This window comes from Gossypium hirsutum, chromosome D01, assembly GCF_007990345.1.
Source record: "Gossypium hirsutum isolate 1008001.06 chromosome D01, Gossypium_hirsutum_v2.1, whole genome shotgun sequence".
Lineage (NCBI taxonomy): Eukaryota > Viridiplantae > Streptophyta > Magnoliopsida > Malvales > Malvaceae > Gossypium > Gossypium hirsutum.
Genome location: NC_053437.1, coordinates 7,026,611 through 7,051,786, shown reverse-complemented (window position 1 = coordinate 7,051,786; position 25,176 = coordinate 7,026,611). Strand labels below are relative to the sequence as shown.

General features: G+C 36.4%; 1 protein-coding gene, 1 long non-coding RNA gene and 1 other non-coding gene across 4 annotated transcripts in view; 2 read left to right on the top strand and 1 right to left on the bottom strand.

The window, feature by feature from the left end:
- The window catches only part of LOC107917176 (TMV resistance protein N), a 41,555-nt gene extending 29,028 nt beyond the window's left edge, over positions 1-12,527 (bottom strand). For both annotated transcript variants that reach the window (XM_041086911.1, XM_041086912.1), the window contains exons 1-3: positions 11,809-12,527; positions 10,580-11,684; positions 10,379-10,419 (exon numbers count right to left, since the gene is read on the bottom strand). In XM_041086911.1, coding sequence (XP_040942845.1) covers positions 10,379-10,419; positions 10,580-11,684; positions 11,809-12,338 — 1,676 coding nt within the window. In that variant the 5' untranslated portion in view covers positions 12,339-12,527. The remainder of the gene's footprint in view (positions 1-10,378; positions 10,420-10,579; positions 11,685-11,808) is intronic.
- Positions 86-177, top strand: LOC121214353 (small nucleolar RNA U30). The gene has a single exon (XR_005909936.1). It is a non-coding gene; the product is annotated as a small nucleolar RNA U30 (small nucleolar RNA).
- Positions 12,528-18,428: 5,901 nt separating the features above from the next.
- Positions 18,429-19,050, top strand: LOC121213791 (uncharacterized). Its single transcript, XR_005909243.1, has 2 exons — positions 18,429-18,469; positions 18,742-19,050. It is a non-coding gene; the product is annotated as an uncharacterized lncRNA (long non-coding RNA).
- The last annotated feature ends 6,126 nt before the right edge of the window (positions 19,051-25,176 follow it).

Here is a 25,176-nt window from a genome sequence, read left to right as displayed (position 1 = left end):
CATTACCAATAACTATATCATTCATTGACTTGAAAATTGATGCCAATGTTTAAGTTTAAGTTTATGTTTATGTATTATTGAAAGAGGCGGTGATGATTATAGAAATTTAAATCTCGTTAACCTGATTTGTAAATTTGAGGATGAAACTTTCCATCCATTCTTAAACATTTTCTGAGCCTCTTCTCTCTCTTTGCAAGAACAATCTTTTTACCATATTTTGTTTATTCTTATTTTATCAACAAAAAAATGTGAAGCAAAATTAAAAAGAACTAAAATAAGCACAATGTTTTGGAAACTTGAATTATTATTTTTAATTATATCATCTATACTAAATTGAGGGCTAAATTTAGAATTAGAACTAAATTGGTAAATTTTGTAAATGTTGAGGGTTAAATTTATTAAATTTTTGAGAATTTGAATTAAAATGACAAATTTTATAAACATTAAGGGCTAAACTTGTTGAATAATTTATATTTAGGATCAAATTGATAGAATATCAAAATATTAGAGGGCTAAATTTGTTATTAGACTAATAAAAAAAGCTTACGTAAGCTTGTTGTGACTCATCTAATGACAACTAACGGGAGAACCAAAATATTTGATTTCATAAAGTTTAGTGACTAAATAAAAAAAATTAATAGGTTAATAACCAGAATAAAACCAAGTTAATAATTTGTTGGCTCCTAATTCAACTTTAATTTCAATTTTCCTGTTTTGTACCTTGAACTCTAGTTCTATGCATCTCTCAATCTATGTTACCTTAGACTCTTCATTTTTCATGAAGTATATGTATGCTACAATTGCGTATGACACATTTGGATATGGATCCATGATATAATCCTCCAAATACCTAAGAAAACTTCAAACAAGAATTGAGTATATCAACATTAAACACATATCTTTATCCGAATTCACCCAAAATCCATGTAGTATAGTGACCATCATCTAGATGCTAGTATTTTATGGAAGCAAATGTTTAGATCTTCATGTAGTACATATACAACTTTCAAAAGGCTGCTTTCAAGAGTAAATCTTCATGCTTATATCTCTTGTAGTTAAGATGTTTGAACAAGTTTATCCACTTTATAAACATATGGACATGGTTTGATTACAATACTAGCCATTGTAATACACTATATATTATCCTAAAATTGTTGTATAAAGTGGTTTTGGGATGGACTAATAGAACCAAGTAGAATAATGCTAGAAAAAAAAAAAGAATAAGTAATGAGAAAGGTTATAGGCAAGACACTTCCAAGAAGCTTTCTGTATGAGATAGTTTCTTTACTATGGCACGAATGGTCTGAAAATCTTACCCCTAGAGTACACGCACATGTCAAAACAAGTAGAATAATGCGAAAAGAATAAAAGAATGAGACAATTCCAAGAAGCTTTCTGTATGATATAGTTTCTTTACTGTGGCACAAATGGTCTGAAAATGTCATCCCTAGGATACAATGGTTACTCAAAACAAGGAAATGATTGCGCTTGAATTTCTTCTTGAACGCACATGTCAAAATGTTATCCTAGGATAGAATGACTGTTATTATCTAATGCTTTAAATTTTCTATTATTAGTTAAACCCGACTTAAGATAGACTCGATTAACTTGTATTCCATTTTATTATTAAAAAATAATAAAATTTATTAAGTAGTAATTCGATTGAAGTTAGCCTAAATAGAAATAAGAATTAATGTCTTGATATCAAAAAATTATACTATTAACTAAAATAATTAAATTATGTATAAATTTGTTTAATATTAAGTAAGCAATTAATATAATATATCAAATTTTAAGAGCCCGCCAGGCTCAGCCCGACTTGTGATGAGCTTCAACAAGAATTTTATGTATGGGATCACAAGCTGCTTGAAAATATTTTTGAAAAGTGTTCAAATAGTTAATTGATCGGATAATCAAATTGAATTAGTATTAATTGAATTAATTGAATTTTTTAATCTTTTAATAGTTAACCGAATCAAAATTGTTTCAAAAAAAAATAACTAAACCGAAATATTTCGGTTAACTCGGTCGGTTAACTGAATTAACCGAAATTGATATGTTTTTTTTTTCGTTAAAACAAATATAAAACATATAAAAAAAATTGGTAATGTTCAGTTGGCTGAATTAAAACTACATATATTTTGTATTATTAATTATTAAGTTCGATTAATTTAATTAATTACTCGATTTCGAACCGAATTAATTGATAACCGAACTTCCAAAAAACCATTAACCTACCTCCGACCGAATTTGATTACCGATTTACCAAATTAGATCGATTCGGTCAATTAATTCGATTTTAACCAAAATTTAAACACCCCTAACTCAATCCATGTACATATCTAGGCATGACGATTGCCAATTCCTCTTGATCATGCTTCTGCTTTTCTCTATATCTTCCTTTTTCATAGGAATTATTCATCTCGTCCTTTAGTTTTCAACAAAAATGATAGATGGCTCTATGATTATAAACCTTTGTGAAGCTTTCAAAGCTTTATAAATCATCTAAGCCAAATGTTTGGTTATGTCATTCATACCGTGCCGACATTTGATCACAATCAATGATACAATCGAAGTGGCTTTAGCTGATTTTGATTCATATAACATTACGTATACTTTAAACAAGACCAAGAAGTGGAAATCTTTTCTTTCATGGTTAGGATCTCAAATTTATTAAATATTCTCTTTTTAAATTCCATAATTGCACAAAATTCCCTCTTTGTTTTTTTCTTCTTCACTCTGTTTTTTCTCTTTATTTCAATGACTAGTCAGTAAGTTGAGAAAAATTCGATAACAAAGCCGATAGAGAAAACTCTACTGAATTAGCTAATTAAATGATTTTAACCAATTGTATTTTCCGTCTATAACAAAATTGAAACACAAGTTGTCCGAAAAAGATAAATCCATATGAAAGAAAATGGATAAAATGTTAAGTTTAGTTCCCATGCAAAGGTGGCCATGCACGACATGCAAAGGTGGTCATGCTTCTGGAATCGCAGCAGGCAGTGGTGCCATGGTGTGCAGCAAGCTGAAGCTATCCATTTAGTTTCCTTAATTGAATGTTTTGTATTTAGTTAGGATCAAACTTAGTTGGTAGCTGCATTTTGATGTAATTAGGTGCTGAATGACAAGTTTAGGTAGAAGCTTTTTGTTTTTCAATCAAGTTTACCAAGTTACTAGGCAATTTAGTGGTGTTAGGTATGTTATTAGGTGATTACTTGTTTGTTTTACTTGTTGACTGATATATGTAATGGCTTAATGCCTTGTTGGCTTGCTTAATGAAAGACATCAGCTCATTTTCATTCAATCTTTTTCTCTCTTTTCTGTTTTTCACTTGCTAGCTTCATCTTTCTGTTTTCTGCTTCCGAGTTTGCTTCTTCACCAAGCCTCGAGGCTTACTACTCAAGCAAGACTAGTAACAGCTTGCTGCTGCCTCTTGCACCAAAAATTGGTATCGAGAGCTCTTGTCTTAGTGGACCTGTTGCTTCAAAACAAGGAACTTGATGGCTTCTTCAGGATTTTCACCAGCAGCCCCACCAGTCTTCAATGGAGAAGGCTTTCACATATGGCTGGTCAAGATGAAGACTTACCTACAGGCCTTCGATCTGTGGGAAGTTGTCAACACAGATACTGAGCCAGCACCACTGAGGGCTAATCCCACAGTAGCTCAGATTAGGCAACATGCTGATGAGAGGACCAAAAGGCACAAAGCCATGTCCTGCATCCAGAACTGTGTGTCAGATGTCATCTTCACCAGAATTATGGCCTGTGAGACTCCAAAACAGGCCTGGGATAAGCTCAAGGAGGAGTTTCAAGGCACTGAGAGAACAAGGCAACAGCAGCTGTTAAACTTGAGAAGGGATTTCGAGAATTTGAAGATGAAGGAAGAAGAAACAGTGAAGCAGTACTCAGATAAAATTATGGCAGTGGTTAACAGCATAAGGCTCCTAGGTGAGCACTTTGATGAGGCAAGAATTGTGGAGAAAGTCCTCTCCACTTTGCCTGAGAGATATGAGGCCAAGATATCCTCTCTAGAGGACTCAAGAGATCTTGCTAGCATCTCTTTGACTGAGCTAATCAACACCTTTTATGCTCAGGAACAAAGAAGAGCTAGTAGAGCTGAAGATCACCAAGAAGGTGCATTTCATGCCAAGGCCAGAGAAACCTCGAGCACTAATGCTCAAAGAGGCAAAAAGCCTTGGAAAAACAGGCCTAAGCCTGATGCTGCAAGGAGCAATGACCAGCCCTGCAGATATTGCAAGAAGCCTGGCCATCCAGAAGACAGATGCTGGTTTAAGCCAGATGCAGTATGCCAACACTGCAAGAAGAAGGGCCATGTTGAAAGGGTCTGCAAAAACAGAAGTAAGCCAAGGCAGAATCAATTTCAGCAGTCAAAGGTTGAAGCTCGAGTAGCTGAGGACAGTAGTGACCAAGAAGAACAGGTCTTTGCTGTTTCCTGTGTAGCTTCTGAGAAGACATGCTCTAAAGGCCGGTTGCTGGACAGTGGTTGCACTAACCACATGTCACCAGATGCCTCCTTGTTTAAAACCTTGGACAAAAGTTATAAAACCAAGGTCAAGGTTGGAAATGGTCAGTTTATAAGGGCTGAAGGAAGAGGAGAAGTGCTGATATGTACTCCCACAGGCAACAAGATCATTCCAAATGTGCTGTTGGTACCACAGATTGACAGAAACCTTCTCAGCATAGCTCAACTGCTCGAGAAAGGTTATTCTGTTGTGTTCAAGGATAAACAATGCCATATTACTGATCCAAGTGGATCAAGCCTCATGACAGTCACAATGACTGATAAATGCTTTGAGGTTCACTGGACAAATGACTCAAACTCAGCATACACAGCCTCTGTTGAAGACTCCAAGCTTTGGCATCAAAGGCTTGGACATGCCAACTTCAGATCAATGGCTCGATTGGCCAAAGAGGGCTTGGCAGAGAACTTCATCAGCTCAGTAGAGCATGATGATGTGTGTGAAGTTTGCCAAATGGGGAAACAGGCAAGACTGCCATTTCCTACAAATTCAACCTGGAGAGCTACTGAAAGACTGCAGCTGGTGCACTCTGATGTATGTGGCCCGATGAGGACTGAATCACTCAGCAAAAACAGGTATTTCATCCTCTTTATTGATGACCTTACAAGGTTTTGCTGGATTTTCTTTTTAAAACACAAGTCTGAGGTAGCTCAAGTGTTTGTGAAGTTTAAAAATGCTGTAGAAACAGAAACAGGTTGCAAGCTGAAATCGATAAGGACTGATAATGGCACTGAGTACACTTCAGCTCAGTTTCAAGCCATTTGCAATGATGCTGGTATCAAACATCAGCTTACAAATGTCTACACACCTCAGCAGAATGGGGTAGCTGAAAGAAAGAATAGAAGTCTGATGGATATGGCCAGATGTCTGCTGTTTGAGAAGAAACTGCCCAAGACCATGTGGGCTGAGGCAGTAAACACTGCTGTTTACCTTCAGAACAGGCTTCCCACTAAAGCTCTTGCATCCGAGACACCTTTCGAGGCTTGGTCTAGTTTCAAGCCTTCCTTAGCACATCTGAAGGTGTTTGGTTGCCTGTGTTATGCACAAATACCAGCAGCAAAGAGAGACAAGCTCTCTAAAAGGGCTCAACCAGGTGTTCTAGTAGGCTACAGCTCAGTCAAGAAGGGCTACAGGGTCCTGGATCCCTTGATAAACAAAGTCCAGGTGAGCAGAGATGTCATCTTTGATGAAAAAGCCTGCTGGAATTGGGAGAAAAATGAGCCAGAAGCAGTTTCAGAAGACCTAGTGCCTAACCAAGCTGAACTTGAGTAGCTAGGACCTGAAATGGATGTTGATGATGTGCCTGTGAGAGGCACAAGGTCCCTAGATGATATTTATGAAAGGGCACAGATTGCAATAGCAGAACCTAGCAGTTTTGAAGAGGCTGAGGCAGATGAAGGCTGGAAACTAGCTATGATCAATGAAATCAACATGATTGAAAAGAACCAGACATGGGAGCTTGTTGATAAACCTGCTGGAAAGAAGACAATTGGAGTAAAATGGGTCTATCGAGTAAAACAGAATGCAGATGGCAGTCTGAACAAGCTAAAAGCCAGGCTTGTTGTCAAAGGATTTAGCCAAAGGTATGGTCTGGACTACCTGGAGACATTTGCACCAGTAGCCAGGCTTGACACAGTTAGAATGATAGTTGCCTTGGCTGCTCAACATCAGTGGACCATTCATCAGCTTGATGTTAAGTCTGCATTTCTCAATGGCTTCCTGGAAGAAGAGATCTACATCGAGCAGCCTCAAGGATTTGTGATCACTGGCAAAGAACACATGGTGTACAGACTGAAAAAGGCTTTATATGGCCTGAAACAGGCTCCTCGAGCCTGGTATGCTCGAATTGACTCTTACTTGCTCAGTTTGGAATTTGAAAGAAGTCCCAGTGAACCAACACTGTATGTGAAGAAGAACCAAGCTCAAACTCAGCTTATTCTGTCACTCTATGTTGATGATCTATTGATAACTGGAGGAGATGGAAGAATGCTGGAAGATTTCAAAAGAAAAATGATGGAAATGTTTGAAATGTCTGATTTAGGCAGAATGAACTACTTCCTTGGAATGGAAGTGAACCAAACAGAAAAGGGAATCTTTCTTTGTCAGAGTTCTTTTACTATGAAGATCCTGGACAAGTTCTCTATGAAGAACTGCAAGCCAACAAGCACACCAATGGCTGTTGGAGTGAAGCTTTCGAGGCAAGGGAGTGGTGAACCAATTTGTGAGACCATGTACAAGAGTCTCATTGGTAGTCTGTTGTATTTGACTGCCACAAGGCCCGATATCATGTTTGCTGTTAGTGTGCTATCAAGATACATGAATTGCTGCAATGATCAGCACTTTCGAGCAGCTAAAAGAGTGCTGAGATACATCAAAGGCACCATTGGTCATGGTGTATTGTTCAAAAGGGCCAAAAACATGAAGTTAATAGGCTATGTTGATAGTGACTGGGCTGGATCAAGTGATGACATGAGAAGCACATCCGGATATGCATTCAGTCTTGGCTCAGGCATGTTTTGCTGGAGTTCTAAGAAACAAAGTCTGGTGGCACAGTCAACAGCAGAAGGTGAATATGTTGCTGCTGCATCTGCTGTGAACCAAGCCATATGGCTTAGAAAAATCTTGACTGATTTAAACCAAAACCAAAAGGAGGCAACAGAGATTTATTGTGACAACAAATCTGCTGTTGCAATTGCAAAAAATCCCATTTTTCATGGCAGAACCAAGCATTTCAATATTAAGTTGCATGTTATAAGGGAGATGGAACAAGCTCATGAAATCGAGCTGATTCATTGCAATTCAGAAGTGCAAATTGCTGATATCTTCACAAAGGCACTCAATGTGTCTAAATTTGTTAAATTCAAAAGGGAATTAGGTGTTACTAGCATGGAAACTAAGGAGGAGTGTTAAGTTTAGTTCCCATGCAAAGGTGGCCATGCACGACATGCAAAGGTGGTCATGCTTCTGGAATCGCAGCAGGCAGTGGTGCCATGGTGTGCAGCAAGCTGAAGCTATCCATTTAGTTTCCTTAATTGAATGTTTTGTATTTAGTTAGGATCAAACTTAGTTGGTAGCTGCATTTTGATGTAATTAGGTGCTGAATGACAAGTTTAGGTAGAAGCTTTTTGTTTTTCAATCAAGTTTACCAAGTTACTAGGCAATTTAGTGGTGTTAGGTATGTTATTAGGTGATTACTTGTTTGTTTTACTTGTTGACTGATATATGTAATGGCTTAATGCCTTGTTGGCTTGCTTAATGAAAGACATCAGCTCATTTTCATTCAATCTTTTTCTCTCTTTTCTGTTTTTCACTTGCTAGCTTCATCTTTCTGTTTTCTGCTTTCGAGTTTGCTTCTTCACCAAGCCTCGAGGCTTACTACTCAAGCAAGACTAGTAACAGCTTGCTGCTGCCTCTTGCACCAACATAAAACAATGTAAAGCTAGGAGAGTAGTCGATGGTTTACAACATATGATTGACAGATTCGACAAAATAGAGCTTTGTTCCGCTGATCGCCTGCTTTCGCATTCAACCTGGAAAAGCACGAAGATATGAAGTAAATTAGCCTTATAAAATAGGAGTCAACAGCATATATCAATCACTGTAAATAAGTGAAGGCTTAACCGTTTTCTGTTGACAAGAGCGCCATTATTATTCCCGTTTGATCCACTGTTTGAATGCATATCATCAAAATTTAAAGAAGTTGACCCGCTATGTTCATGTATGGTTTGGTCCATCTCTTCCAAATCTTCCTCACACATTATTCGAGCCCCGCATTTCTTCACCATGGAATTGATGCCCCAGATTTCGAATGCAACCTCAATTTCAAATCTTTCCTTCAACATATCTGTGCTGGATCCAGAAACCTCAGTTTCTTCGCATTCTAATTCCACCAGGGATGACAAATCAATGCCATTACGAGGCAAAAATTGTATCCAAAGGTGGTCTTCGGTCACTCTCGTAGATTTACCTTCTAAATGAAAATAATCTGTTCTAAATTCCCGAGAGAAATTTCTACCATGGATAACAAATGTATAGGAAATATGCTCCACCCTTCGAGGTTTATTATTGAAGTCAGAGAAAAAAATACAGCAGAAAACAAATCCTAAGAACTGTGTATCATTCAGAAAATTGGGAGGCAATGGCATCTTTATTATAGATTTTGAAGAGTCATCCGTTTGACTGCTAAACCATTTTGGGATTTCACTTCCCGGTATGACAATGTTATAAGATTCTGTTCTTGCATTTGCTACTAGCTGCAAACAAAGACACATTTGCTGAAACTAGTACCATAAATCAATGGGAGCAATAATAGAAAAAAATAAAGGTACTAACCTTCAGCCGTGTCTTCAGCATTGTTACTACATCGTTACCCTCTGCCAATTTGAAGCAGTTAAAAGCACAAATATATCCAGTAACCCGTGAATTGAAAGCTGTAGTCGAATTTGCAACTGCTTCCAAAGAACCACAACCATCCAACCATAATTTTAGGCTTGCTGGTAGCTCGGGCAATGATTTAAGCCTTTTGCAGTCAGTCAGTACTAGAGTAATAAGCTTGGAAAGTCCACCAAGGGTTGTAGGCAAGGTCCTGAAATTGTTATCAGAAATTCGTAGTGCTTCTAATGAGGACAACCTGATAATGTCATCAGGAATAGCCCCATCATTAAGGTTGCAGTCATCTAAATTCAGCTCCTTCAAAGAACTCAAACCAGACAAAATAACAGGTAGCTTCAAGGTTATAGAGTTCGTACTAAGTCGTGGTGCGGGCGTAGAAATAAAACGCCAATGTGATCGTACTCTATATGGTGGTCCCTTGCATCCTTGGAAAGAAAGAAACTTGAGATTTTTCATATGAAAAATGAAGGATGGTGGTGTTGTTATGGCAGTCTCACTTAGGTTAAGCTCCTCCAAAGATTCTAGTTGTCGCAAACTCTCTGGAAAATTTTTAAGTTTAGAGCAGCCAGAGAGAAGAAGAGTTTTAAGGAATTCACACCCACCTATGCTGCTTGGGAGACTCTCAAGCTTACTGCAATCTTTCAAATTTAGCAACATAAGACTCCTGAGATGTCCAATTGAAGAGGGAAGTTCTTTAATACCAGTCCCATCCAAACAAAGCTCTTTCAGACATTCCATTTCCCCCACAATCTCTGGAATCCTGTCTATATTTGAGCAACCTGAAAGAATTAATGTTTGTAGAGATCCATTCCCAATTTTGGATGGGAAAATCCTAAGTCTCTTGCAGTTTCTTAAATTCAAAAGCTTCAGCCTCCTTAGAAACTTGACGGTAGGATCAAAATCTACTATTCCAGTACCTTCCAGAATCAAACTTTCAAGATTTGGGGCCATACTGAAGTCTGGTGTTTTCACAAGGTTTTTAGAGCCTTTGAGGTCGACCAATTTTAACTTATATAAAGCCTGTAAAAGAAAACAATGAAAAAGAAAACCAAAGATGAAATGCCATTTTATTTTTGGTATTTTGTGTTTATGTTATCTTGGTCAAAATTAATTGATCAAACAAAGTAACTCTTACCATGTTTGGCTTCCACAACTTTTCAATGCGGCTATAAGGCAGAAAAAGTTCAACAAGGTTCTCTGGTTGGAAGCTTGAAGGGAAGGATTTGAAAGGATATCCATGCCATTCTAAAAGCCTTAACTCGTTACTAAGATATTTGAAATCACGAGAATTTGGGACATTCCTGTTTATCGTCAAAAAGGCATCAGCATTCAAAGTCCAAGTGCTCTGTTTCCTGATAACCACCAAAGGAAAAAGTGGAATGAGCTTTACAATATACAGAGTAATCAACTACACATACACAGATAGGTGTATGAATTTACACCTGATAGAATCGATGACTAGACCTTGAACAGCTTCCGTTGCCTGAAAATCAGAGCAATCAACTAATTAATATGGTAAATTTAATGACTTAACAGTGCAATGCACGTCCAAAAATAGTTCAAAGCTAGACTTGCATCCTAGTATCGTATGAATCAACAAATATTCAAGGGTGGAGTAACAGTTAATAGCGCTAAAGACTTACAGTGTTTTCTATTAGCACATAATCAGTATCCTTTTCCTCCCACAATCTACTACGTTTTCCAGGTTCATTAGGAGATTCTTGGTAAACAATTTTCCTTCCCATCTCTTGTAACAAGTCATGCATCGACAATTTGTTGTCTTCATCAATTGTTACAAGAGATTTCTTGATGAGAACATCTATTCCAATATCCGGGAAAAAGCCACAACCATCGAGAATTTTGGTTACCATATCTTTGTCTTCTCCTTTGAAGAAGCATGCAATATCTAAAAATATATCTTTCTCCGACTGTTCTAACCCATCAAAGCTTATTTGAAGCCTGTCTAGAATTTCTTTGTTGGACTCCTTTTTAAGTCTTTTAATAGCACTTCTCCATTGAGCTTCATCTGATCTGCCAGACAGAAAAGAACCAAAAACTTCAAGAGCTAACGGAAGGCCATTGGCATATTCCACTACACGTTTAGAAAGCTCAAAAAATTCCATTGCAGGTGTTTCACTTTTGAAAGCTTTCAAACTGAAAAGGCGAAGTGCTTCCTTGGCATTCAATTTCGTCGGATTATACACATCATCCACTCCGTAGATTTGCAGCAGATGCTCGTCTCTTGTTGTTATGATGATCCTGCTTCCTAAACCAAACCAACCACGCTTGCCTATCAAACATTTTAAGTGTTGTATGTTATCCACATCATCAATAACAACAAAAATCTTTTTATGAGATAACATACGACTTATGATGTCATTCCCATCATGAACATTAAAAAAGTTGAAACTTTCCTCTGGAAAAATTTGGGAAAGAAGTTGTTTCTGCAAATAAACAAGCCCATGTTTCTCCGCAACTTCACGAACATCGGCAAGAAAGCTTTTGCCCTCAAAAGGACTTGATATTTGCGCATAAACAAATCTTGCAAGAGTTGTTTTACCTAACCCGCCCATTCCACAAATCCCTATAATCTGAACACTATCATCTTCCTCCCCTATGCCTATTTTGCAATGCAACTCTTCCAAACGTGATTCAATTCCAATCATGTCAGTAGGAGCACTTGCAAATGTTTGACATAATTTTGTTGATACCTTTTCAATGATTTCTCCAATAAGTTCTGATTCATGCCTTCAAATACAAAGCAAAGGAAATAGCTTAGTGAAACTTTAAGGGCACAATCCTTAGCTAATGCCTCAAATTTCAAACTTGATACTGGTAAGATATTATTGAAGTGAAAGAATATGATAGTTACCTGTTACTCAAGTGCCATCCTTTGATGTTAGCTACTTGAGTTAAAGCAGATCGCCACCTTTGTGTCTTCTCTTTGTTGTCTTCAAAATTATTTTCATGCTTAAGAAAAGCTTCTTGAACTTTCCCGGTTTGTTTTCTCAAATCTGATGGATCCACATAATAGAAAATGGGGAAGACATTATGTCCCTTAGCGTTTTTTTGTTGAATAATCTCGGAAAGCTCTTCTAGGCACCAACTCGAAAAACAATACCCGTCCGACAAAACGATTACAGAGCACCATGACTCATGAATTGCTTTGAAGAGCTCAGGTGCTATGGCTTCACCTGTCTCGAGCTTTTCGTCATCCCTAAAAGTGATGATTCCTCTCCTTTTGAACGCAGCATAAAGATGATCCGTGAAGTTCTGGCGGGTATCCTCACCTCTAAAACTCAAGAAAACGTCATATTTCCCTCGAGAAACTGAAGAAGATGATTCCAATGATGATGAGGAGGAGGAGGAAGAGGAGGATGTCTCATTATCGAATCTAACCATTGGAAATTAGTAGCTAAGTTGAAGAAATCGATGGGATTTACTTGGTACTTGGAGATTTTCAAGATTCTTTTTTGTCGCAGAAAGGCTGGCCAATTAACACATCTCTAAACAAACTGAGAACAAAAGAGGAGAGGTAGTTTCTCAAAACAAACATTAAGAAGTGCTATATTTGGAGGAAAGTTGATGGAGAGTGAGTAGTAGTAACTAGGCTCTTATACTAGAGATTAATGATTAATCTACAATAAACTTGATTATCACCTTAGATTGCATTATAATAAAATATTTTAATGATTGCAAAAGACAAACCAAGTTGATGGAATAGTAATTCACATGAAATAGACGTTGAAAAGAAAAAACATTCTACTTGTTTTTGACACATTCAACTTTATTTTCCCGATTTTCATTTGATTCTGTTTCTTTCTTTTTCTTTTCTCACTCAATTATAAGAATCCCACAAATCCAACACATTTTCCCTGTCCACACAAATATAACTCTCATTTTATCGAGTCTGAGCAACAGAGAACTGGGGCTCAATTACTCTTGCTAATTTCTCATCCATATTTGAATATATTGATTAAGTGCTTCTTACTATACTATTTCACATTATTAGTAATAATTAAACTTAATTACCATTATTCTCATTATTAGTTTGAGCTTTTTTGTAATTTAAAAAGATATTAAAATTATATAGTTTTAAAAAGTAAACTATATATTCTCTAAATAAAACAATTACTAAATAAATATTTTAATCATAAAAAGTTGTTCCAGTCTTTGATGACCAAGTACTACCAAATTGTCTAGTATTAACTTATGTGGTTCCTTAATTATATGTACTGCTCTAAACTTTTCCAACATGGTACACATGGTTACTTTTTCATCATATCTTTTAGTGTTTTTTTTAAAGTAAATTCATTAATTCATTCAATAAATAAAACCATACAATTTAGAGAAAAAAATAGTAAACACTTGTCGTAGATGGTGAATGACAAGCTCCATCAACACAACAAAAGCTTTAGCCTCAGCATCAATTAAACATTATGACACGTTGACAATTGGCTTGTCACAACTCAAGCACAACATATCTGGAATGATTGTAAGTACTTAATACGATAAGGAAATCAGCCCTGAATGGTCCAAAACGGTGAGCAAAAATCGACAAAAGAATCGAGCATCCATCAAACTAGAGAGGACGACAACAAAATCATCCCTAAAATCACTTGTAAAACTAAGATTACTTGCATAAGCAACACTAAAAAATGTGCTACAAGAGCAGACAAAAACTTCTAAAACTGAAGACTTATTAAACAATGAAAAAACAAACAAACAAAAAAATATAAAACTTAAGATAATACGGATCCAAATAGACACGTGAAGTCATTTATTAATTTAAAATACTTTCAAAACAGAAACATATTAAGAAGTTGACGAAGAGCCACCCACATTCCAAGAAAAATTACTGGTGGTTAGTGGAGTTTTAATGAACGACAGTCACCGTCATCTGTCCATCACAACTTGTGAAGACAATAAAGATACCCACAAAATAGATTTATAAACTGAAAAGAGAGAAGACATGTGTAGTGGATGAGAAGAAGGAAGAAAGAAATGGTTGATGGGAGAAGAAATAGATGGACAATAGCTAGCCCGAAGATTGACACCACCGTTGAACAAAACAAAAAATAAAAAGCAAATGGCTTTTTTATATAATGTTGTAATGTTATTAGCAATAGATTATGTAGCATCTATAATGTATAGGGGAAGAAATTATATATAAAAAATATTTGTATATATCTCGTATTAAATATATGTTAGATTTTTGGATATGTGGTTTTTAATTATTTTATTTAAATGCTACATAAATGTATGAAAATACAAAGAATCATCATTATAATTATTTTAAAAAAATTTAATCTTTTTTTCAACTAAATTAATATATGATTAATCCGTAACACCAACTTTAAAAATATAATGTAATTTCTCTCAATTGAAGAAATAATTTAATAAACTCTTCTTATGATACAGGATATAATCCTCCCAATAATATTATTATGCCTTACACATCAACCTTTCTTTTTCACTCAAATCCATCCCACTCTATCTCAATCTACTTCGAAAAATGAAAGGAAGAAAATTTTCATGAAGAAATTTCTCCTTAACATTATCCTTACTTCCTTCCATAAAAATATCTTTTTATTGATAATACCAACTTAGAAATCTTACTTTACATCCAAAAATTAAATAATCCAACTTCACATTCATAAATGAATTCGGTGAAGATAAAATAAAAACCCTGAAATAAAATAAAATTCAAGAAATAAAATTTTATTTTACAAAAGAAATTGAAACTCTTGAATAACTTTCAAAAAAAAAAACAGTTAAAAACCTTTATCTTTTAGAGCCCCTTCAAGATAAGGTAACCAAGAAAACTTTTGGGGTTTGCTTTCAACATGACATCATTGTCATGACTCTTTTTCATTTTATTAAAAAATTATTTTATTGAGAAAAAAATAGCCAAAAAAGAAAAAAAATAATTTTTTATATAATTTTTTTTTAAGTGGTTGAAAAAGTTTGGAACAACGTTGATGATGGATAGAACTTAGAAATGGAGGAAGGAGACAAGCCACAATGGGGATAGAAACCAAAAGAAAAAAGCTTACCTGGATTTGGATAATTTAAATAAAGGTACTGCATGCCATGGGGGAAATTTATAGGAACCCTAGAATTCAGTTATGTGAATGGGTTTGTTAATGAGTTTGATCAGTAGGATGTAGATAACGTGTTATTAAATTCTATTAGGTAAAGAAAATTCTCGAAGTTTCTTTTTCGAAAAAAGTCTCTAGGTTATGATTCAAAGAGCCTTGAAATATATTATGTTGAAGGTGGAAAGATACTAAATACGGGTAATTCCTCTTAACAGCTGCGGATTGTTAAGTAATGTTGATCGAGAGTGACTAGTAACCATGCTGAGTACAGTGTGCAATGCATACGGGCAGAGTTGATAAATGTTGGAAGCATAGTTAACCCTTAAAATCGAAACAACTTTCTTACTCACACAATATCTATAAAACAAGAGCAAATTATTACAAATATATATATATATATATTTCTCAATTACTAGTTGCCGCTAGTTTCTTTTTACTCTTACTCACGCCACTTTCTACTGCACACACAATATTCCTTTTGTTTTTTGTTTTTTTTTTATTCTATTTCTTTCACTTGTGATGCACACACACTAACATAAGGGCTATTTATAACATAACATAAATAGACTTAAAGGCTGCTGTAATAAGCTTGTAAAGCTTCGAGCAAATCCATGGTTATCCAATAAGCTCCACTGTTAATGCTTTGTTTATCCTTATCATTACACAATTTCAATCCTTAAGAAACTTTCAGCAAGCTTTCATGTTGCTGTTTTGCCACTAATTTCATGCCACGTTTTAAACCAATTTGTAAAGCCACTGTTAGCTTCATGCTTTTCCGACTTTGAGAAGTCGGTTTGACTTCTAACACTTCTCCTTAAACCGAGATCTTTATTCCAAGTTTTTCTTTATAAGTTTGTTAAATACGCCCTCTTTCAATTGCTTCGTAAAATGTTTACCAATTGGTCTTTCATTCTGTAGTAGATTAGCTTGATGTTCTTATTCTTCACCAACTCTCAAATAAAGTGATACTTTGTATCAATGAGCTTGCTTTGGCTATGGGACACAAGATTCTTTGCAAGAGATATTGTAGACTTGTTGTCAACATAAATTGTAATGGAACCTTCCTGTGTAAGAGTTAGTTCGCTCAAAATATTCTTCAACCAAATTGCTTGACAAGGGCAAACTATAGCGGTGTATTCTGCTTCACATTCTGAGAGGGCTACTATTTGATGCTTTTTTGATGACCCTGGAAATGTTGTAGAGCCAATATGGAATAAATATCCAGACATGCTTTTGTGATAGTCCAAGTCACCACCATAATCATTTTTTGACTAACCAACCAATTTTGAAATTTGCGTGTATAAACAATGATCCATTGTACCTTTAACATATCTCAAAATTCTTTTTGCTACAATTAACACTTAACTTCATACCAGGTTCCACTAGCGTGGCTACTGGCTTGCAATCTTTCATTTAGAATTTGCTTAAGATTTGTTCCACATACTTCTTTTGATACACAAATATTTCATCTTCCATTTGCTTCACTTTGCATCCAAGAAAACATGACATCTCATCAATATTTGTCATTTCAAATTCTTTAGTCACAGCTTTCTTAAAGTCATTGAACATATATACCTGGTTTGTTTCTTGTGTTTTGACGAAAACGAAAAAATAGGAGTCGCCACCAATCCTTTTTTATGAGGTGTGATTGGATCACCTCGAAAAGTGTTTGTTTTTAATAAACAATTTGATTTTATTAAAACAACAAGTTTGGTCCACGAAATTCAGAAAAACGGGTTCGGGAGTCGGTTACGCACGAGGAAGTATTAGCACCCTCGATACGCCCAAAATTGGTACCTAGTTGATTACTTAATGTCTTAGTGTCGAAGATTGAGAACTTTGAAGAATTTTAAAAATACAATCCTTGTATTAAAACATTGAAAATTTTCAGAAAAGGGACATATTTCACGTTATTCGAGAAAGAGAATCATATCCAGTAAGTTAGGACACAATGTCTCGAATTTTCAATACGCGAATGAATGCCAAAATTTTATTTATTTAAAAGATATTTTATTATCTCGGGTTTAGGAAAGGGATCTTGCCCAGTAAGTTAGGACACGATCTTTTCTTAATTCCCGAGATCATTTAAAAACTTGAATTTGAAAAGATTCGTATATTTAGATTTATTGTGAAAATCAAAACCCAGTAAGTTAGGGTACGATCTTCTCGAATCTAAACATGAAGTGTCATTTTTTAAAACAAATTTTGTTATATCGAGTGAAATAAAAACACGAAGTCGTAGTAAAAATGTGAAAGCAAATTACATTATTATGCATGGCAAAACCATGATGAATACAAAAGTATAAAAATAATACGGGCAATAATACTAAAATAAAATAAAGAAAAAGAACAAATCGATAACATGCGAAATAATAAACCGTAACATATAAATAAAATGCGCAAATACATATAAATATTATATAAATATATATAATATATATATAAATGTGCATGTGAGATATAAAAAAATTAATAAAATAAGATAAATATATATATGTATAGATATAAAAGAAGCCATATAAAAAATATATAAATATGTATACGTATATTCGTGAGAAAAAATGGAAAGTATATACATATACATATATATAGATATACATATATAAAAAAAAGTATTTATGTATATATTAAATAAGTTAGAAAAAGAATACATATACATATACATATTCATATACATATATACATATATAAGCAAATATATAATAATATTAATATAATAAGACACATATATTTAAAATTACATAAGTAAATATAAATGAAAATATATATAATGAGAATAACAATGATATGTAATAATAATAATAATAATAATAAATTTATTAAGAAAATAAACAAAATAACAAAAGGACTAAACTAAAAATTTAAAACGAAATTCGGGGTTAAATCATAAATAAATTAAAGGGAAGGGACCACATTGAACACGCGAATAACATAGAGGCGCTGGAAGGGAAATTTTCCCTTCTTCTCTAAAACGCACAACTTCATTGAGGACCAAATCGAGAAAAAAAAGGAATTTTGTGGCAAAATTGAAAAATAAAAACAAAATAGGATCCAATCGTAAACAGCCTCAAAAGCGCAAGGACCAGGGGCGCAAATAACCCCTTTTATCCAGAAACACGCGGACCCTAGGTGGTTCAGGTTGGGTCGGTCCGATCCATGTCAAAACAACGTCGTTTTTGAGGCTTTCTGAACTCCTCCAAAACAGCGCCGTTTTTAATATCCTATATATTCCAAAAATTTTCCAAAAAATTTCATTTTCCCCCTTTCTTCTCCCCAGAATCCGGCCAACGGTCCGGCCGAGAGCCACAGTACCGGCCGCCGGTTGCCGGCGCCAGCACCACCGTACACGACGGCAGGAACTGAAAAGTTTCCTCTTTTTCTCTTCAACACGCTCCCTTGGCCTCCTTGAGCACTCCTGCGCCACCAACGAAGGTAAAAATCTTTCTTTTTTATTCTTTTTTTGTATTTTCGTATATTTTAAAATAAAAACAAAAATAAATAGAGTAAAAAGAAGTAAAAATTAAAAGAAACCTTTAGATCAAAATCGGTAACCATCTTTTTCTGTTTCTATTTCTCTTCATTCAAAATCTCGTAGGAAAAAAAAAGATCCCCTTTTTACATTGGTTGTTATGGCTTTATAGCCATGTTTACAATATTTTGATCTATTATTTTTTTACTTGTCATTTCTTTCTCTGATTTTGCAGGCAAGTGGGTGGAGTCGGTGATGGCAGAGACGTGACGTGCGGCGCCGGCGACCAGGGCAAGTGGATGACCCTAGGTGCGGCGCACCTAGGGTTAGGTGGCTGCTGTTTTTTTCTTTTCTGAAAATGGGCTAGGGTTTAGGTTAATTTAGTTGGGTTTGGGTATTAGGCAATTTGGGTCTGAAATTTTGGGTAGTGGAATTGGGCTGGTGGGTTGTTTTGTAATGGGTTTGGGAAGGGTTAAAATTGGGCTTGTACACTAAGAACTGTGTATCATTCAGAAAATTTGGAGGCAATTGCATCTTTATTATAGATTTTGAAAAGTCATCCGTTTGACTGCTAAACCATTGTGGGATTTCACTTCCCGGTATGACAATGTTATAACGTTCTGTTCTTGCATTTGCTACTAGCTGCAAAAAAAGACACATTTGCTGAAACTAGTACCATAAATCAATGGGAGCGATAATAGCAAAAATTAAAGGTACTAACCTTAAGACCTGTCTTCAGCATTGCTACTGCATTGTTATCCTCTGCCAATTTGAAGCAGTTAACAGCACAAATGTACCCATTAACCCCTGAAGGGAAAGCTGTTGTTGAAGGTGCAACTACTTCCAATGAAGCACAACCATCTATCCATAATTCTAAGCCTGCTGAAAGCTCGGGAAATGATTTAAGCCTTTTGCAGTCAAGTCAGTACTAGAGAAGTAAGCTTGGAAAGTCCACCAAGGGTTGCAGGTGGGGTGATGAAATTGTTATCACTAAGCTGTAGAATTTCCAACGAGGACAAGCTGCAAATATCATTAGGAATAACCCCCTCATCAAGGTTGCAATCAATTAAATCCAACTCTCTTAAAGTACTCAAACCTGACAAAATTGCAGGTAGCCTCAAACTCTTACAGTCTCAACTAGGACCTTTTGTTGCGCTCGAAATAAAAGGCCAATATGCTCGTACCCTAGATGGTGGTCCCTTGCATCCTCGAAAAGATAAAAACTTCAGATTTTTCATATGAAAAATGAAGGACGGCGGTGTTGTTATGGCAATTCCACTCAAGTCAAGTTTCTCCAAAGATTTTATTTGTTGAGCATTGGTCTGCAATGCAACAAACTACCAGCATCTTGAGCAGCAGCATCATGTCTATTTGAAGATTGAACCAGAAGCAACTTTTTTGTTTAAATTTTGTATTTTTGTGATGTTAACAAGTTGGCAAGTAGCTTAATATCTAAAGCTAGTATTTTTAGATTTGAAATTGATGGATGTAACAGCTGAATTTTTCAGCTTTTCTTTTGTAATATTTTAGTTGGCAACTTGCCAAATTTGGTAGGAGCAGTTACAGTTTAGGTAACTGACTTATTATTATTTTTGTAACTCCTTTATATTTTGAAATGGAAATGAAAGCTGTAGGATTTTGCTTCATCGGTTACATACTGCTCTTAGTCTTTCTTTTGTTTCCATTGTTTTGTTTTGCTGTTGCTTAGTGAAACTTCCTTTTTGATTTAGTTGTTGCCAAATTTATCTAACAAATGGTAATCAGAGCCTCCTATCTTTGAGGACCTCTGTTGTTTATGTTTTAGTTTTTTCAAAGCAAAGTCAGTTTTTTGTGTTTTCAAAGTCAGTCTTGGCAGCATGAGTTTTGCTCCTCCTCCACCACCAGTTTTTGCTGGAGACAACTACCACATTTGGGTTGTCAAAATGAAGACATATCTTCAAGCACTTGACCTCTAGAGTGCAGTTGAGAATGATGTTGAGCCAGCACCATTAAGAGCAAATCCTACCATTGCTCAGATCAGGCAACATGGTGAGGAACGAGCCAAGAAACACAAAGCTATGGCCTGTTTGCAGAATGGAATATCAGATGTTATTTTCACTCGTATCATAGCCTGTGACTCTCCCAAGCAGGCATGGGACAGGTTGAAAGAGGAATTTATGGGATCAGACAAGACCAGGCAGCAACAAGTCATCAACCTTAGAAGGGAGTTTGAAAATTTGAAGATGAAGGAGTCAGAAGCTATCAAGCAATATTCTGATAGGATTATGGCTACTGTCAATAATATTAGACTCCTTGGAGAAGATTTCAGTGATAGCAGGGTTGTTGAGAAGGTTATTACCACCTTACCTGAAAGGTTTGAGTCAAAAATCTCCTCATTGGAGGACTCGAGAGATCTCACAACCATTTCTTTGTCTGAGTTGGTTAACTCACTCTATGCACTTGAGCAGAGAAGAGCAAGTAGGCAGGAGGAGAGTCTTGAAGGTGCTTTTCAAGCAAAGGTCAAAGAAGGCTCCAGCTCAAGCCAGAAAGCTAAGAAGCCTTGGTTTGAAAAGAGGGAAAGATCAAAGAAAGATGCCGGTAGAAGGAGGTTTCCACCATGCATTCACTGTAAGAAGACCAATCACCTGGAAAAATTTTGCTGGACCAGACCAGATATACAGTGCAAAAGCTGTAAGAAGTTTGGTCATCATGAGAAAATCTGTAGAAGTCATGAGAAGGCACAAGCACAACCAGTACAAGCCAAGTCTGCCGAGGATGTCCAAGCTCAGGAGGAGCATGTATTTACAGCTTCATGTTTTGCAGCTAACAGCAAGAGCAGTTGGCTTGTGGATAGTGGCTGCTCACACCACATGGCTGCAGATGAGAGCCTTTTCAAGAACCTTGATAGGAGCTATGTCTCGAAGGTCAGGATAGGCAATGGCAACTTGATTGAAGCAAAAGGTAGAGGTGATGTGGTGATTCACACTGGTTCAGGTAACAAAATCATTTCTGATGTGCTCTATGTGCCAGAAATAGACCAAAATTTACTCAGTGTAGGCCAGCTAGTCAAGAAAGGCTTTTCACTAGTTTTCAAGAATGATTCTTGTGTTATAAGTGATGCTCATGGTAGGGAGATTGTCTCAGCACCTATGGGAGATAAATGTTTTATGCTGGATGTGAGTCAGCTTGAGAAAAGTGCATAAACAAGCTCAGTTGACAATATTGATCTTTGGCACAAGAGGTTTGGCCATGTTAACCTCAAATCACTTGATTTGCTGCACAAAATGAACATGACAGAGGACATGGTGAAGGTTAGTGCAAGTGAAGGTGTTTGTGAGGTGTGTCAGCTTGGCAAACAAGCCAGGTTGCCCTTTTCAGCTAACCAAGCATGGAGGGCTCGAGAAAGACTTGAGTTGGTGCACTCAGATGTCTGTGGACCAATGAAGACCCCTTCACTGAATGGCAGTAAGTATTTTATACTATTTATTGATGATCTAACCAGATTTTGCTGGGTTTATTTCATGAAACAAAAGTCAGAAGTGTTTGAAGTTTTTGGAAAGTTCAAGGCATTGGCAGAAAATCAAACGGGCTGCAGGATTAAGGCCTTGAGGACAGACAATGGTTCTGAATACTTGTCTGAAAGATTTCAGAAGCTATGTGAGCAGGCTGGGATTCATCATCAGTTAACCACAGTGTACACTCCTTAGCAAAATGGAGTGTGTGAGAGGAAGAACAGAACAGTGATGAACATGACCAGGTGTATGTTGTTTCAAAGCAAGCTTCCAAGCATTTTTTGGGCTGAAGGTGTCAACACCTCAGTGTACCTGCTCAATAGGCTGCCAACACATGCTGTGAATGATAAAACTCCTTTTGAAGCATGGTATGATCTTAAACCAACTGTTTCCCATTTAAAAGTGTTTGGTTGCAAGTCTTTTGTACTTGTCCCTGCAGAAAGAAGAACCAAGCTCGAGAAGAGGTCAGTTCCTGGTATATTTGTTGGCTACAGTAGCTGCAAGAAGGGCTACAGAGTATTTGATCCTTCAACCAAGAATATTTTGGTAAGCAGGGATGTCAAATTCGATGAAGGAAGGTTTTGGAGTCTAGATGGCTCTAACACAAGTCAGTTTGAAGAAGAGCAGATTGACAGCAATCTGGAATTGGCAGAAAATGAAGTCAGTAATGCCAATGTAGATGATGCTCCTGTGAGAGGGACCAGGTCTATTGCTGATATCTACCAAAGATGCAATATGGCCATTGTTGAGCCTTCAAGCTATGAAGAAGCTGCAAGAAGCAAGAGCTGGAAGAAGGCTATGGAGGTTGAAATCGACATGATCCATAAGAATGACACTTGGGATTTGGTAGACAGACCTGATCAGAAGAAGGTCATAGGTGTCAAGTGGGTTTTCAGGACCAAATTCAATGCAGATGGCTCTCTGAACAAGCACAAGACAAGGCTTGTGGTGAAAGGGTACAATCAACAGTTTGGCATTGATTTTGAGGAGACATTTGCTCCAGTGGCAAGGCTGGATACCATAAAGCTTCTATTTGCTTTCGCTGCATAGAAACAGTGGAAGGTCCATCAGCTTGATGTCAAGTCAGCTTTCCTGAATGGCTTCCTTAAAGAGGAAATTTATGTTGAACAGTCTGATGGATTTAAAGTCCAAGGAAAGGAGGACAAGGTTTACAAGCTGAAGAAAGCACTCTATGGACTAAAACAGGCTCCTCGAGCCTGGTATGACAGGATAGATGCTTACCTGTCTAGGCTCAATTTCGAGAAAAGTTTGAGTGAGCCAACTTTGTTTATAAAGAAGTCTAAAGATGAGACTTTGCTGATTGTCTCAATATATGTGGATGATCTATTAGTGACTGGAAGCAGGGTCGATTTGATTCAGGAGTTCAAGAAGAATATGCAAGACATGTTTGACATGACAGACTTGGGAATCATGACTTACTTCCTTGGTATGGAAGTAGACCAGTCTGATCAAGGCATTTTTATCAGCCAGCATGCATTTGCCTTGAAAATTCTCACTAAGTTTCATATGGAAAATTGCAAGCCAGTGAGTACACCTCTAGTCATGGGACAGAAGTTGAGCAGCTATGGAGATGAAGAAAAGTGGATGAAAGAGAGTATAGAAGTCTAATTGGATGTTTGCTATACTTGACAGCAACTAGACCTGACCTTATGCATTCGGTCAGTTTGCTATCTCGTTTTATGCATAGCTGCAACACATCACATTTAAAGGCTGCAAAGAGAATCCTCAGGTATGTGAAAGGATCCTTGAAGTTTGGAGTGATGTTCAAGACAGGAGGTCAGCTGAAGTTATCTGGCTACTCAGACAATGACTGGGGAGGTTCGATTGATGATATGAGGAGTACCTCAGGCTACCTCTTTTCTCTTGGTTCGGGAGTTTTCTGTTGGAGCTCTAAAAAGCAACAAACAGTTGCTCAATCAACTGCTGAGGTAGAGTACATAGCAGCAGCTGGAGCAGTAAGCCAAGCTATTTGGCTTAGAAAATTGTTGTGTGATTTGAATGAGGAACAATTTGAGCCTACTGAGATTATGGTTGATAATCAATCAGCAATAGTTATCTCTAAGAATGTTGTTTTTCATGGCAAAACGAAGCACTTTAAGCTCAAATTTTATTTTGTTCGAGAGGCAGTACAATCAAAGGATGTGAATCTTGCATATTGTAGTTCACAAGATCAATTGGCTGACATTTTGACAAAGCCTCTTGGCACAATCAGGTTTGAATTCTTACGAGATTCGATTGGTGTTTGTTGCCTACAGTCCAAGGAGGAGTGTTGAGCATTGGTCTGCAATGCAACAAACTACCAGCATCTTAAGCAGCAGCAGCATGTTTGTTTGAAGATTGAACCAGAAGCAACTTTTTTGTTTAAATTTTGTATTTTTGTGATGTTAACAAGTTGGCAAGTAGCTTAATATCTAAAGCTAGTATTTTTAGATTTGAAATTGATGGATGTAACAGCTGAATTTTTCAGCTTTTCTTTTGTAATATTTTAGTTGGCAACTTGCCAAATTTGGTAGGAGCAGTTACAGTTTAGGTAACTGACTTATTATTATTTTTGTAACTCCTTTATATTTTGAAATGGAAATGAAAGCTGTAGGATTTTGCTTCATCGGTTACACGCTGCTCTTAGTCTTTCTTTTGTTTCCATTGTTTTGTTTTGCTGTTGCTTAGTGAAACTTCCTTTTTGATTTAGTTGCTGCCAAATTTATCTAACATTATTTGCTGCAAATTCTTTGGCAAATTTTCAAGCTTAGAGCAACCAGAGAGAACAAGAGTTGTGAGGAATTCACAACCACCTATGCTGCTTGGGAGATTCTCAAGCTTACAACAATCTTTCAGATTTAACAACACAAGACTCCTGAGATGTCCAATTGAAGAGGGAAGTTCGTTAATACCAGTCCCATCTAAATGAAGCTTTTTCAAACACTCCATTTCTCCCACAACCTCTGGAATCCATTTTATATTTGAACAACCTGAAAGAATTAATGTTTCAAGAGATTGCTTTCCAATTTCGGATGGGAAACTCCTAAGGCTTTTGCAGTTTCTTAAATTCAAAAGCTTAAGCCTCCTTAGAAACCTGATGCTTGGATGAAAATCTGCTATTCCAGTACCTTCCAAAACCAAACTTTCAAGGTTTGGGACCATTCTGAAATCTAGTGCTT